This window comes from Ranitomeya imitator, chromosome 4 (genome assembly GCF_032444005.1).
Source record: "Ranitomeya imitator isolate aRanImi1 chromosome 4, aRanImi1.pri, whole genome shotgun sequence".
In the NCBI taxonomy this organism is placed as follows: Eukaryota; Metazoa; Chordata; class Amphibia; order Anura; family Dendrobatidae; genus Ranitomeya; species Ranitomeya imitator.
In genome coordinates, this window is record NC_091285.1 from 354,682,916 (window position 1) to 354,698,507 (window position 15,592).

Consider the following 15,592-nt stretch of genomic DNA (forward strand, 5'->3'; position numbering starts at 1 on the left):
CTGTGTGCTGTTGTTTACTTACAGGTTTTATCACCAGGATATCTTCCAGTCTGACCATTCTACTTCCTGTGATAAGTAGTTTACTAGGTACATAAAGAGCTTGGTGTGGGCGGGATTTGCTTTCTCAGCTCTGCTTCATGCTGCTGCTAAAAACTCTGTGTCACAACTGCTGCACCCAGTAATCTAAGTGACACATGGATGGATTCAGGGTCTCTTTTCCTACATTATGAAGCTCTCAGATGAGCTGGCAAAAACTTGCTGACAGATTCCTCTTCAAATAAACACACTTGGAAACAGCTGTGTAAAACTGTAATGTTTGATGCATAGAATAATACCGAATGTTTTTAATTAGTAAAACCGATCGATTGTGAAATGTTGTATTTTTTACAGTGCTCAGCTATGTGCATAACTAGTCCTACTACTAGAAAAAGCATATAATGTATGCAATGAATGTGCAGCAAGTAAAGGGGCATGGCTGACATGCATATAGGGACGAGCCAATCAATCTATCACTACTGATATATCGTTTAATGCCTTTTCCTGTACAGACTGAATTCTGGGGTTTGAGCAATGATTTAGATGGTTGTCGGCCTTGTGATTGTGACCGTGGTGGCTCATTGGACAATAAGTAAGCTGAATCTTTATTTCTTCTCTTTTAATCATTCACTTGTAAGTTAACATGCCAGCGAGTTAGCGGAGCAGTGCATTTTATGTACGTGCTGTAAATCAGGCGACCAATGGGTTGAAAACCTGTCAACTGGTAAAAAGCAATTTTTATGCAAATTAGAAATCCGAAGTACTGGTATAAAGTTAATCCCTTAGGGCCCATGCACACGACTGTAAAAATCGGACGAGTGCCATGTGTTGTTGGGGCTGTAAATGGGTCTGATTTTTTTTTTTGTTGTTGTTTTTTTCCTCATATCAAGTTGATTCAAGAAAAAAAAATCATAGCATGCCTGAGTTGCATCTGATTAACGGATCGCACTCGGCCATTCGTGTCTATGGGTCCGGAGAAAAAAATCGGACTGCTCTCGGCTGACATCCTGGTGCGGTCTGATTTTTCTTGGACAGACAGAATGGATAAATTGGGGATCTTTTTTTTTCTTTAGTTCTCCACATCAGGGAAAATCATACACACTCTGATTAGGATTTGATCATAGTGTGCGTAAGATAATTGGACATATTTTCTCAGATGAGAGCAAAACAGTTGTGTGACCTTAGTATAAAAGATAGGATAAGGAGCACTAGCTGAATATTTCTACATCATAGAATAGGTACCACATGGACTGAAATAAGGTTGGATTTTTTTCCATAATCTAGTATTTATAAAAAAATTGGAACACTCCCAATTCTTAAAGAGTTGTCCATCGCTACAGATCCGTGGTAGTCCAATACCAGGCACCCTTGACAATTAGCTGATTGAAGAACCAGATGTAGACCATGTACAGAGCTGTGTGGTGGTCAGTCTCCGCTACTCCAGATCCGCTGCTATTCACACTAGTAGGAGCCGAGTGGCAGTACCTCAAAAATGGGCATTGTATACGGGATCCATGCCTTTCCTGCACTGTACACTATTCTCATTCAGCACTACAAACAGTTGACCAACAGGGCTGTAGATATTGGACCCACATCGATCTGATATTGATCTATCCAAAACAGAGAAAGGACATTACAGAAATAGTGCTCAAGAATTATACAAACACAATTAAAGCGCAGTTCCAAACTCCAGCTGTGTCTTCTGGATTGTCTCCTGGTACATCTTGTTAATGTCACAGTTCTGGTTGTTTCATGCCGTCTCCAGCTGTTCTCCTGAATCTGGCCAGTGTCGCTGTAGACCACACATGATCGGCCGCCAGTGCAGTGAAGTGCAGTCTGGCTTCTATTTCATCTCCTTAGACCATTACATCTATGAAGCTGAACATGCGGATTTTGGACCTGTAAGTATTTAGCACCTTATGGCTCTAGTTTCCATTTAGTAGCGACGCTTAGGCCTTGCTGTTTCCCAACAGGGTGTGAGAACTGTGGAGAGGTTGCTCCCTCAAGATCGCACCCCTTCTTGGACAGGACCTGGATTTGCCAACGTTCCAGAAGGAGCATACTTGGAATTTCATATCAACAACATCCCAACCTCTATGGAGTATGATCTTTTAATTCGCTATGAGCCGCAGGTGAGCAGTTCGATCACTGTATTAAAGGAACACTACATATAGAAATGTTGGCAAAGGTTTTTTTTTTTTTTTTACATATCAGAATCTTTATTGAAAACTAAAATGTGTAATCTTTACAGTGGCCACTGGGACTTTTTTAGGCTTATGTTTCCTGTCCTTACCAGAAGTAGGATTGAAATGTCAGGTGACATTATACACTGCTGATAACGTCGAGTCCACAAATCGCAATACTCAGCCACTGGTTGCCCTGCTGCTCCCTTCATAGTTACCTCATTAGATACTTTTATAAAAAAAAATATCAGGTCATTGTCTGTTCATTGTGGCTAATATCCATGTGTTGTTTTCTAAAACAGGAAATTTGAGTCTGAGGCTAAGTTCACACTGCGTTACAGCAGCCCGTTCAACACATACGTTAAACGGGCTGCTGTAACGCAAGTGCCGACTTTGGCACCCCGCTAGCGCAGATAGAGCATCTGCTAGCTCTATCTGCGCTAGCAGTGACGGACCCGGAATCGCTGCAGCCCGCGTCTCCGGGTCCGTCACTCAATGAGGGCACATCCCTAGCGCACACCCATTGTGGGCGTGCGCTAGCGATGCGCCCGACATTGCTGTCAATGGCGGTCGTAACGGACTACGTTACACCACGTTTATGCCACGGTGTAACGTAGTCCGTCTAACAGACGCCAGGAACGCAATGTGAACCTGGCCTAGTGACCAGCGTGAAAACTGCAAGATTTCACACTCTCTCTCTCTCTCTATAATTATATACATATTTATTCATTATATATATATATATATATATATATATATATATATATATATACACTTTTTTTTTTTTTTAATATAAATTGCAATATACCTGAGACAGGGACAAGGGGGCATCCTCTACGTCTGGAGGAAGGAAGGTTTAAGCATAATAACAGGTTCATTACTGTAAGAGCAGTGAGACTATGGAATTCTCTGCCGTATGATGTTGTAATGAGTGATTCATTACTTAAATTTAAGAGGGGACTGGATACCTTTCTAGAAAAGTATAAAGTTACAGGTTATATATACTAGATTCCTTGATAGGGCGTTGATCCAGGGAACTAGTCTGATTGCCGTATGTGGAGTCGGGAAGGAATTTTTTCCCCAATGTGGAGCTTACTGTTTTTTGCCACATGGGTTTTTTTTCGCCTCCCTCTGGATCAACATGTTAGGGCATGTTAGGTTAGGCTATGGGTTGAACTAGATGGACTAAAGTCTTCCTTCAACCTTCCATGGGTTAGCATGGATTTGAAAGGTTTTGTTTTCCTGCAGACAGGGCACAGCAGGAAGCCTTCTGGTGCAACCAGTCTTATGGTAGAAAAATAGGTGTAGTCAGCTTACCATGATCTGTGTAATCACTCCCTTCTGCCAGCCAACTCTTCGCACGGATCCGGTTGAGCAACCACAAGATGCAATGAATGAATGATCATGAGGAAGACTTTTGTCGAAACGAGTTGATCTGCCTGCATGTGTACAATGCTGGACAATATGTGTCTTTCATTGCTTTTATAACTACAGAATAAAAGTTATTTTCTAGCTACCTCTGCCTAGCGATGGATCCTTTCTCCTGTTTTTTTCTCCAACCAGTCTTATGGTGCATTTACACATGCCGATTTCAGCTTGTCAATGCACAAGTTGTTCGGCGCTTGTTTACCAGCCTGTTTACACATTAACACGTTCATTCTCCCCCCACACAGCATCTTGTTCTCTGAATCACATCTCTAGTTTTTTGCAACATATCAATGATTATTATACTAGTAAAAATTGATAACCCAGGTATAATCTGATCACCTAGTGAACCAGTATTTTGCTTTTTTATCAGGTGATCAACGTGCTTTTGCATGGTGGAAGAGGGTTTCGAAGGAATAGAAGTTGTACAAATGAATGTGCACCCAACAGTTATTTAATATGTATGGATAGCATTAGCCTTTGACTGGCAATCAGATCTATGATTCCAGATTTATAATATGACAGCACTCTAATCTGTTTCTCTATTGTTTTTTGGGTTCTTTTTTTGTGTAATAGCTTCCAGAACAATGGGAAGAAGCCGTGATTACAGTTATACGTCCAGGAAGAATACTCACCAGCAGCAGATGTGGTAACACTGTGCCTGGTGATGACAACCAGAATGTGGCATTACCTCCAGGATCCCGGTGAGTAATAATTCAGCGCTGAGAGTAGCGCATACCCGACAGTGCTGTTGGGGGTGTACTTTACTGTCAGCAGCATAGGCGGAGCTGCAGACTACAGTTACTGCTCTCATGTCAACGGAGAGGAGACGGCAAGCATAAGAGATTTTAGTTTAATTTGTAGACAATCTGGGTAAATTGTATATTTTATGGACTTGCTATAAGTATTATTACATTTGACTCTCCCTCGCATCTTTTTCCAATTATGTTGCATGCATGTAGTCACATGTTCTATTCTCACCATTTAGGATTTACTTAAATTGAGTGAAAATAAGAGCAAACAAGAGTGTGGACAGATTGTTAGCCACCGTAAAAGTGTTTCCCCTCTGATAAAGTAAATTGCTAGGTAATGCCATTATGTTCTTACTTTTAGCGGTTCCACCTATCCTAAGAATCAAGAGGTATCAGCCCTAGTGAAGCATTGCATCTTCACTGTTTCTTCCCTGCAAAATGTCCCATGGCAAACTAGCTGTGCAGGGAATAAACTATGAAGGAGTCTCGGCATGACACTATTGTTGCATATGCTTCATTCTCAGGATAAGGCTATGTTCACACTATCAGTATTTGGTCAGTATTTTATATCCATATGTGTAGGCCAAAACCAGGAGTGGGACAATCCGAGGAAATGTATAGAAACATATGCACCACTTCTGCATTTATCACCCACTCCTGGTTTTGGCTTACAAATACTGATGGAAAATACTGAACGTGTGAACATGGCCCATGTGAAAGTCCAAAAGATCTGACAAGCATTGAACGTAAGGTAATGATATATACTAGTAAGCTATATACCGTAAACAGTCTTCTGCATGAATTTACCCAGACCAGATATGCATGAACATGTGCTTTGATATATAATTCCAGGTATATTGTCCTCCCTCGTCCCATATGTTTTGAAAAAGGCCTGAATTACACGATACGACTGGACCTGCCTCGGTATTCGGTTAACTCGAATGTGGAGAATCCATACACACTAATTGACTCTGTGAGTGCATTTCGTAAGAATGGTTTGATATTTTCTATATCTGAAGAAATCTGCTTTGTAGTTCATCTGTAATCCGCATTTGAAGTTTTCTGCTAATTACATTTCGGTGCACAAGGACCGGGCTGCACACGGGTATTCTCCCTGTCTGTGATTCCCGGCCCCTCCACCTTCCACCAGTCCTGTGCTGGAAATCTTGTGCCGTCATTGTAGTGAAGAAGATGCGCGTAATCGCCTCTAAAACATCATTGAGCCGAGAAATCAATCTGGGCATATGCCGCCCATGGTAATGACTAGTGTGAGATATCAAACAAAGGAAGCAGGTCTGAAAAAGCAGTGACCTGCCACTCAAAGACCGGAGGGGCCGGGAACCTGACAGGGAGAAGACCCCCGTGCACCGTCCGGCCTTTTGAATCTAATTTAAATGTTGATTAAAGAACAACAAAGTGGATTTCTTCATCAAAGGTATTGATGTAATCAGTATAACCACTCCAATCCAGCAATGGCTTTACTTTATATTACAAATTTGTGCTGAAAGGTTCTCTTTTAGTGTTTCCTAGATGAAAAATGTGATCAACTGCCTTCACAGGTTCAAGTTTAATCCTCGATATTGCATATGAGCTACAATTGATGCTACACATTTGTTTTCTGGTCTAGAGTTATTCAGTGACTGCAAACTGCTGAATGATGACACTATCATAATCCCCCTTTATGCCCCATGCAAGTGAGCAGTCATTTGACCTCATGTATGTGACTTGCATACTTGGGTCATGTGCCAACTAGTCTTATCTGGGTTTTCCCAATTGTCTTCTAGATGGGACTATTCAGCTTTTGCCCACAAGTATGCAAATAACATACAAGTAGTCACATTACCGTCCCCTCGCACAGGGCATACAAGAGACTCATTACAGTGTGCACATCCCACACTGCCACGATTCGGCAATCTGCAGCCACATAGAGTGACTACAGACTTTGCTTCCTTGACTGGTTGACCCCTTTAAGTAGGATGGTTCTGGATGTCCTTACATGACATTGTGATATTTCCAGCCTTGTCCTTGCTTCAGCTTGCTATGAAGTCCATTCGATTGCAGAACAGTAATAATGCCATCTAAGTTTGCGTGCTGCACCACATACTGTGTCATTTTGTGGTTTTAGACTTATAGTTTGAGAATATGTTTCCATAATGTGTAATGTCAAAATATACAAAAAATTAATTTCCACAGATTGTTTTGCTGCCTCATGTCAAGTCTCTTGACTTATTCAGCATGGGGGGCTCAGGAGAAGATCCCAGTAACACCTGGCAGACGTTTCAGAGATACAGATGTGCAGAAAATAGCCAGAGTGTCGTGAAAACTCCATTGACAGACATTTGCAAAGACTTCCTCTTCAGTATCTCCGCAGTCCTACATGAAGGGGCCCTGGGTATGTCATTTCATGGACCTTTTATAGACTCTATATCTTTATGGCCACTCATGTTCTTTGGAAAGTTGCGTTTTGCACTTTGATAGCAGCAGAATTACTACTCCATGGTACAGATAAGACATCTGCCAAACAAATGCTAATGTGTTAGATTAGTCATATTATGGATCCAAATGTCAGCTGATGGACCTTGTTGACATAAACAGGTCCTCCTAGGTTCTGATGAGGTTTCCACTTTTTAGGTAGCCACAACAACTCTGTTTGCTCTTCTGATCATGCAATCCAAGGTGTCGAGACCTCACATAATATACACTAGAACATGTGAAGATACAGTTATGCGCTAGGGCCGTGTCCTTTTAATGATTGACCGCTCGGACCAGTAGCACAGTTGTGCCACTAGCCCAAACTGCGCTCTGGAAACAGTGGCAGCTTTGCCTCGGTAGCGTGGAAGAAGTGCAGGAGAACTGAAGCTGGTTGAAGCCAGATCTTGCATGTTCTACAGTAAAGATCTTGTAAGCTTGTTCTCCTGGCCTAGGAAACTTGCCTCCTTTGATATACTGCAGAGTTGGCTGGTAACCTAGGCAATGAGCAGTAAACTATAAAATGAAAAAATCTCTCTATTCTTGAGAACAAAGGGGATTTTTAATAAGGAATAAATTGTAAAGTTGCTAGTTTTACTAACCACATTACAATTTTACCCATTTACCAAGATGATATGACTTCTTTACTAAAACTATTTATGGAATGAAATGCATTTATAACATTGGGAGAAGTAATTTACAATACTCTGGGAACATTTGTGGAGATAAGTATCTAAAAGCAGAACTGTATTTGAGGGCATATAACTTGCAGAAGTGAGGCAACATCAGGACATACAGAAAGAGAAGATCCCAATTTTATCAGCAGAAGTCTTAGAAGGCGTAACCAAGGACATTTACAAATATACTGTATTATTTTATCCAGAATGCCATTGTGACCCACAAGGCTCCTTGAGTGCCGTATGTGACCCAAATGGAGGACAATGCCAGTGCCGTCCAAATGTTGTTGGCAGAAATTGCGATAAATGTGCTGCAGGAACTTATGGATTTGGACCTAGTGGATGTAAACGTATGTATTATTACCTTAATTTACTTCTCCAGTGTGATTAGACTAGAAAAAGCAAGGACCATAGGGTTATTCCAACTTGACCAAAAACAAAAGGTAGCGGTGTTTCTGTTTATTTAATGGGGAAAGGGAGGTAAGCCCTGGACATAAAGGAGCAGACCTGTGGCTATACTAACTACACAATCCTCGTTTCTGTTTTCAAGGAATAATCAGTATCCCATCATGCACAGTAGATTGTCTGTGGTTACTGCTGGGGGTATCTTTAGACAGTTGTCCACCATTATTTATCATGTAAACTTTGTTTTAGACACTCCCTTACGTTACTTATATTTTTTCAGCTTGTGAATGTAACCTGAAAGGATCTTATGAAGCTTTTTGCCATAAAGAGACTGGTCAGTGTCCATGTTTTCCCGGTGCCTTCGGCCGTCAATGTGATAGATGTTTGCCTGGTTACTGGGGATTCCCGAATTGTCAACAATGCCAATGCAATGGACATGCTGATGAATGCGACACGCTCACTGGAGAGTGCACTAGCTGTAGAAATCATACTGAAGGCTACAGCTGCGAAAGGTATATCTTTTTAATTTTAAGCTATTAATTTTTAATCTTGTGACTTATATTTTTCTTTTATCAAACAAGTGGGACGTAAATGTAGCTAGACATATGCATATATGTGAGTGTATATATGTAATACGATTTACAGGCTAGTCCTCCACAGCTCAGGTGGTCCTTGCTGGCCTTCCACTTGTCCTGCAGTGTCGATGTGTCAACTATGCACACATGGCAACTGCAGCCAGTCAATGGCCTCAGCAGTGATTACACGCATGTATTAGAAAAAGCTGGGTCCTGTGAGTGACTGACGTGGTCATGTGCACTGTTTGGAGGACAAGTGATTCATGCGTGAGGGACTACAAGTGCATCAGAGCAGGACTGGTGGGAGAATTTATCACATGCACTTCTTTAGGTATATATTTATATATCCTAGAAAACTTTCAATACCTGAAGTAAAATTCAATGTAAATTTTTCCACAAATGTAAGTCCTGGAAGTATGGAAGATTTGATCTCTGAAAAGGGTATCATCTCTTAGAAATATGGCCACATTGCTGTCCTTGGTGTGACCTGGACTGATTGTGAATAGAATTAAGATCTGTCCTCCTGGACAGTAACATACGGTAACTACCGTAGTTATATTAGTAATATTCAGCTTACCAAAAAAACCCTGTTTTTTTATATGCTAATTTGTAGGTGTCTAGCTGGCTATTATGGCGATCCCAGGTTGGGCTCGGGTGACCATTGCAGGCCTTGCCCATGCCCTGATGGACCTGGCAGTGGACGTCAGTTTGCCAGTGGATGTTACAAAGATCCTTCATCTGAGTATGTCATATGTTCCTGCAACAAAGGCTACACAGGTAATTCATTACAACATGTAAGACTCGACCTCTGCAACCACTGTCATCAGTTTATCACTCCAAAAACTAATTGGGAAATTTAACTTTCAATTTACTCCTTCACTTAAGTCATCTTCCATTTCCACAAACAGCAATAATATCTTTAATTCAATGTCACATATTGATCACAACATAAAAGATTGTTGTAGGAAATGATACACAATCCAATCGCATGTTAATTGGTTATTTAGACTCTAATATTAATTTCTAAATAATGATCCTCATCTGTTCACAGCTTTTTCTTAGGGCGCATTCAGAGATAAGTGTAAATCAGTCCAAGTTGGTCACCAAACTCCTGACCTGAGTGTAACATAGCACAGGGCTGTAGCCGTGGGCGAGGTACTAGTCTCTTATGCCCTGGCACAATATATGAAGGTAGGCATCCAGGCTGGGTGTGTGGACTTGTGCTGTGGGAGTTCTACACCCTTGCAGGCTGCATTTAACCAGTTTTGGTGGTTGGCCCGGACTAGATGCTTGACAGTTCAATGACGGAGGCCACCAGTTAAAAATAAACCTTTTACTAAACGTTAAGTTGGGGAGGGTTATATACAGTAGATAGCAGCTACATATCTTCTCAACTATTTCCTTTATAATGCACAACATCTTCCTCAGACAAATTCGATCCCTTTTTGGCTTTCTCTTCATTTGTTCTGTCTTCACTATTCCTCACTACTTTACCACTACCAGATGAATACTACAGTTTGGCTAGCAAGAGTCCTTTACTTACGGTAACTCTTTAGGGGAGCTATGATGCCAGTATGGCTGTGACTTCTTTTACTGATGCTCTGGAGCTCCTGCCCAGGGCACTCTCTTTGTCTCACGTACTCCTTTCTGCCTAGACCCATTACCTTTAGGTGTTATAAACTCTGGGCCGTACTGCTAGGCATCTTATTCCAAAGGCTCGTTTCTGGTAAATCACTCTGTCTCTCAGTCACTCTTCCTCATTTCTGCTCCGGATCACGCTATCTGTTTTCTTCTGGTCTCCTCTTACTGCTAGGGACATCCAAGAAATGCGGCACTGCTCACACTAGACCTTAGGTCTTTTCTCTGACCACTCTAGGCTCTTTCTTACTTCCTGACAGGAACTTACTCTTGTCTCTTCAGCTGACAACCTCCCACTCTAAGCTAGTCCCAAACGTTAACTTTAACTGTCCGTGTCAACTACCTGTTGATTGGCAGAATACAGTACAGCTTCATCACAATCAATGCAGATTATTATTATATAAACAAACCTCACTAACGCCATGCACTTTTCACATTACACAGCACAACATCACACTTGTTCTTCATGTTACATGAGTGTGACAGCTTCATGTATTTCTATGAGGCTGTCATGCTGAGGGCTGAGAGAGCCGCGGCCATCTGTGCATTGCGATCTGATGTCGGACTGATTTACACGGACATTTGAATGCACCTTTAAGCTGATTTATAGTCTCATTGATGCTTGTCCTCTTGGTCATAAATTCTCGCTTCTGCCTTTTACATCCCATAGAGTATATTCCCATTAGCTTATTGCATTCTTTACCAGAGGATCCAAAGATGTCCCTATTCTAAATTTTCATTGTTCCGTACCTAACCAAAAAACATTGAAAACGTACTAATATTATAAGTGCTGGTTCTGTGTCCCCATTTAGGCATTAGGTGTGACGAATGTGCCTCGGGATATTTTGGAAATCCAGAAGAGATTGGAGGAATATGTCAGACATGCAACTGCAACAATAACATCGATATGTCCGATCCGCTTGCTTGTGACAAACGCACAGGAGTATGTCTGAAGTGTCTCCATCACACTGAGGGCGAGAACTGCCAACAATGTCTACTGGGCTACTATGGAAATGCTTTCCAACAAGACTGTAAAAGTAAGACTTTATGTTAATGTTATTTCCCTGAGACATGCCCCAGTTTGTTCATATCTTTATAGGGAAGCTATCATCAGAAAATGACCTAAATCAATTTTTTGTGTTAGAAGCATTTTTTTAAATATGGCAATGTTTATTTCCCCCATATCTATATTAAAAAAAATCTTGTAATTTTCACACTGGCAGCTGGGGCTTTTTGGAACCCTAGATTTCAGGAAATAACACATGCACATTACCCACAACGTTCAGTCCTAAACCTATTTCACCTGACATGCTAATCATGCCTCTGATGGTATAGAATCTGCTCAAAACTCTTCCTGAAGGTCATGAAAAGGTCCAGTAGCTGGTGTAAAAATTGCAAGATTACTAATTTTATTTATAAAAATGGTAATATCAAGAAAAAAAACTTTTTTAAGTACTTGTAACACAAAAAAACGATCTTAACAATAATGATTATTGAATTATAGTTTCCCTATAATATATTTTATAGCATTTCTTCTGAGAAAAAAAAAACGGTCCGTGTCCCTTACACCATCTTGGTTATCACACATCTCCGCTTAGGACTAGTTCACTTACAGCATTTTTGCCTTTTTTTTAACTTTACATTGTATGTTGCGTTCTTTTCTGCAGTTTTTCTTGTTTTTACCTTTTTTTGGCACTCGAAACGCAGAGGCCACATGTTGCTTGTAAGTTGTGGAGAAAACATTTACCGCTATCTAAGTAAAGACAACGGCGGCATCTGTCCAGATTTCCATCATCTCAAACAATACTTCTGTACATCTATTTTCATTATTCAAGAATTTACTTGCAGGATCAACACCACAGACTATAAATTCTAAACGTAACCCAGCAAACATGATATGGACGTTTCATTCCAGATAGGAACAGGCAGATCAAATCTCCCGAACCTGAGTGACGTTTTGAGGGACCACCATCTTTGGGGTTTTTTTTGTCTTCCTTTATATAGCACAGCAAGGATGGGCTTTGTGATGGCAATATAATAAGGCAGAATTTTTTTTTTAAGGTCATTTTTCACATTTTTCAAATATTTTCCACACCACAGTTTTTTGTTTTGGTGTTTTTTCACACTTGTGGTACATTGTTTTGGTCTTTGAGCCATGGCCCGTATCCTCCATACTAGGTATGGTGTGATTCTCATGCGTTTTTTCCAAGCTTTACTGCACAACATTTCACATCTATTTCTGCCCTCTTGGATTTCCTGTGGAAACGTTGTTTCTATTTCCCTTTCTTTGCATAGGGGTATTACTCCAATTTTCTGCTTCTATCTTCCAGCGAGACCCAGATCTATTGTAGAAAATTTTAATCATCACAAAATTTCCGCTAAGGCCACGTGCACATGTTCAGTATTTGGTGACTTTTTTACCTCAGTATTTGTAAGCCAAAACCAGGAGTGGGTGATAAATACAGAAGTGGTGCATATGTTTCTATTATACTTTTCCTCTATTTGTTCCACTCCTGGTTTTGGCTTACAAATACTGATGTAAAATACTGACCAAATACTCAAAATCTAAATGAGGCCTAATGCTTCCGTTTCAGAAGTTTAGGGTTAGGCTCCTTCAGTCTGGTGTTGTGGTTCTATATGTCAAAATGCCATTCACCTGGATGTGCAGAACAGTAAAGTCTGTCACACTATTCTATGGGGTGAAGAAAAAACACCAAAACTATACAAAACATCTATAGTTTCATTAGGAATACTGGTGTACTTGTGACATGCTTGGTTTCTTTTCACATAACATTTACCCCATTTGTTTGCTTTTTAGAATGTGTCTGTAATTACCTGGGTACTGATCAGGATTACTGCCAGGGAGACATCAGTTGCCACTGTAATATAGCCACAGGCCAGTGCCCATGTTTGAGCAACGTGATTGGACAGAGCTGTGACCATTGTGCCCCAAATACCTGGAATCTTGCTAGTGGGAATGGGTGTGAGTCCTGTGGCTGCGATCCTGGCCGCTCTCTGGGTCCATCTTGCAATCAGGTAAGTGCTTGATTATATTTTGGATATACAGTACATATTTATTATTCTTATTGATATAGTGCCATCATATTGTTTGTAAGCTTGCGAGCAGGGCCCTCATTCCTCCTGGTATCTGTTTTGAACTGTATTTCTGTTATGCTGTAATGTCTATTGTCTGTACAAGTCCCCTCTATAATTTGTAAAGCGCTGCGGAATATGTTGGCGCTATATAAATAAAAATTATTATTATTATTATCATATTCCGCAGCGCTTTACAAGCATGATCATCATAATGTAAACTATTGAGGTGTGTAAATCTCATAGATCTATGGCTTTCTCCACAGTTTACTGGGCAGTGTCATTGCATGGCTGGTTTTGGTGGCAGAAACTGCAGTGAATGCCAGGAACTATTCTGGGGTAATCCAGATATTGAGTGCCAAGGTAAGAAAAAAAAATACTTTTTTTCTATAATTGTTGCTGTGCAAAAAATGTCAAATATAAGCAACTTAATATTTCTCCAATACATCTAGAGTGAAGGAAGCTCTGCAAATAGTCATTATACCCAACTATTTAGTGTTTTACAGATAGATGTATATGTTTTTATTGTAACGAAAAACAAACAGACCCAGTTTAGTGGGATCCAACAATTATACTTCATTTGTACTCTTCTTTCTACAAATAGAGGGAAGCTTGTTCGTTCGCTGTTACCATGGAAATGCATAGTTCTGCATAAAAGCCGTGAACGCAAATGAATGTATTTCGTATTTTCTAAAATTGAAAATAAATGCCTGTTAGAGTTGTCAACTACTAAACAATATCCTATTATTTGCCCCAGCGTCCAATAAAGAATCCATTCTTTATTTACTTCCCGGACCGACATTGATCTTCTAATCTCAGCACTATGTTCCACACATAAACATTGTCCCGTGACCGCTGCAACTAATTGTCTGACTTGTGATGTTAAAGGAGTATTCCCACCTACAAGATCTTATCCCAATATGCAATAGTTTTTATGGTTCGCTATGTCTCTTTCCTCATGTGCAGGCATTGCAGGACCTTAGGAATCCACGGTTACGACCACTGATCTAGTGACAGTTGGCCTGTTGCTAGTGGTCGTAACCGTGGATATCTAAAGTCCTTCAATGCCTGCACATGAGAAAAGAGACCTATCGAATCAGAAAAACTATACTACATTTCTAGTTGGAGGTATTCGCTCATATTATTATTATTACACCTACTACATATTGGGATAGGATCCTGGAGATGGGAATACCCCTTTTAAAGGGAATTTTTCACCAGGTTTTTTTTTCTATTTTGAGAGCAGCATAGCCTACGGACAAAGACCCTGATTCCAGTTATGTATTTTGACAATATTTTGCTGATGAATCAGTGATTTTATCACTAGATGACTAGTAAACCTGCTGCCTTGTAGTCATCCATATTCATAAGCTCTGTATAACCCCGCCCCAACACAGATTGGCAGCTTTCTGCCTATGCACAGTTTGCACAAACTGTCAATCAGTGGTGTGGGCGAGGTATAACAGAGCTCAGCATTTAGAGAACTGGTAAATCTGTAGCGGATAAACCTGCAGCAATCAGCTCACAGTAAGTGACACATCGCTGAGATCAGTCTCTGCCCCTATCTCAGATGGGGTAGCAAAAACATGGTGACAGATTCCTTTTAATGTTACCTTCTTAGGTCTTTTTTTGTGACCTGGCTGCTTAATGGCGAATGTTTTTCAGGCAAAAACGTAAGTATAGTAGAAGCCTGCCAGTTATTGTTCGGGCCAAGTGGAGCAATGAGCTTTGTCCTGCCAGACATGTTCATCATCGCAATCTGTTATAGGGCTGTATAGACACGTAGTAAGAGTTCTTGCCTAATGCACAGATCTTGGGAATCTGAATCATGACATAAGATCAAAGGTTTTATCACATCATTATTTAGAGGGGAAGTAAGTCATTGTCATTAAGGATTAACCAGAAGAACCGAAAACTGAATTTTCTTTATGCAAAGCTGAAACCACTCATTAGCCTGTAAGTTTGTGCCCTCTGCCCCGAGCTACAGAAGTCTCTCCTAAAATCACTAACTAAACAAATCATTAATCCCTTCCATAGAAATTCATCTGAGTGCATCGGGTTTTAAAACAACCCATGAGTGATGTGTTTTCTAACAGGAAATAAATGTCACTCAGTTGATTATGATTTTTGTCCATCTATTTGATCTAATTCTTGGAGTATGCTTTCTCATATTTGGCACCGATGTGAACGTATAATATTCATCTGGCGTTGGTTAATTTACTCGGGGCTGATAATTGGAGTCATTGTGTATTGTTTATAGCCTACACGTTGCGGAATAGATAATGCTTTGTACAGCACAGCAATGAAGGCATGCCAAACCTGAACAAAGTCCCAACTGT

At 40.5% G+C, this 15,592-nt stretch overlaps 1 protein-coding gene across 1 annotated transcript in view; it reads left to right on the forward strand.

Moving 5' to 3' along the window:
• Window positions 1-15,592, forward strand: part of LAMB1 (laminin subunit beta 1) — a 65,646-nt gene that overhangs the window by 24,278 nt on the left and 25,776 nt on the right. The window contains exons 12-23 of the mRNA XM_069765038.1: window positions 549-628; window positions 1,802-1,937; window positions 2,010-2,168; window positions 4,221-4,348; window positions 5,249-5,369; window positions 6,590-6,788; window positions 7,749-7,892; window positions 8,228-8,459; window positions 9,136-9,299; window positions 10,973-11,197; window positions 12,979-13,196; window positions 13,520-13,616. Of these exons, the coding sequence (XP_069621139.1) occupies window positions 549-628; window positions 1,802-1,937; window positions 2,010-2,168; window positions 4,221-4,348; window positions 5,249-5,369; window positions 6,590-6,788; window positions 7,749-7,892; window positions 8,228-8,459; window positions 9,136-9,299; window positions 10,973-11,197; window positions 12,979-13,196; window positions 13,520-13,616 (1,903 nt within the window). The remainder of the gene's footprint in view (window positions 1-548; window positions 629-1,801; window positions 1,938-2,009; window positions 2,169-4,220; window positions 4,349-5,248; window positions 5,370-6,589; window positions 6,789-7,748; window positions 7,893-8,227; window positions 8,460-9,135; window positions 9,300-10,972; window positions 11,198-12,978; window positions 13,197-13,519; window positions 13,617-15,592) is intronic.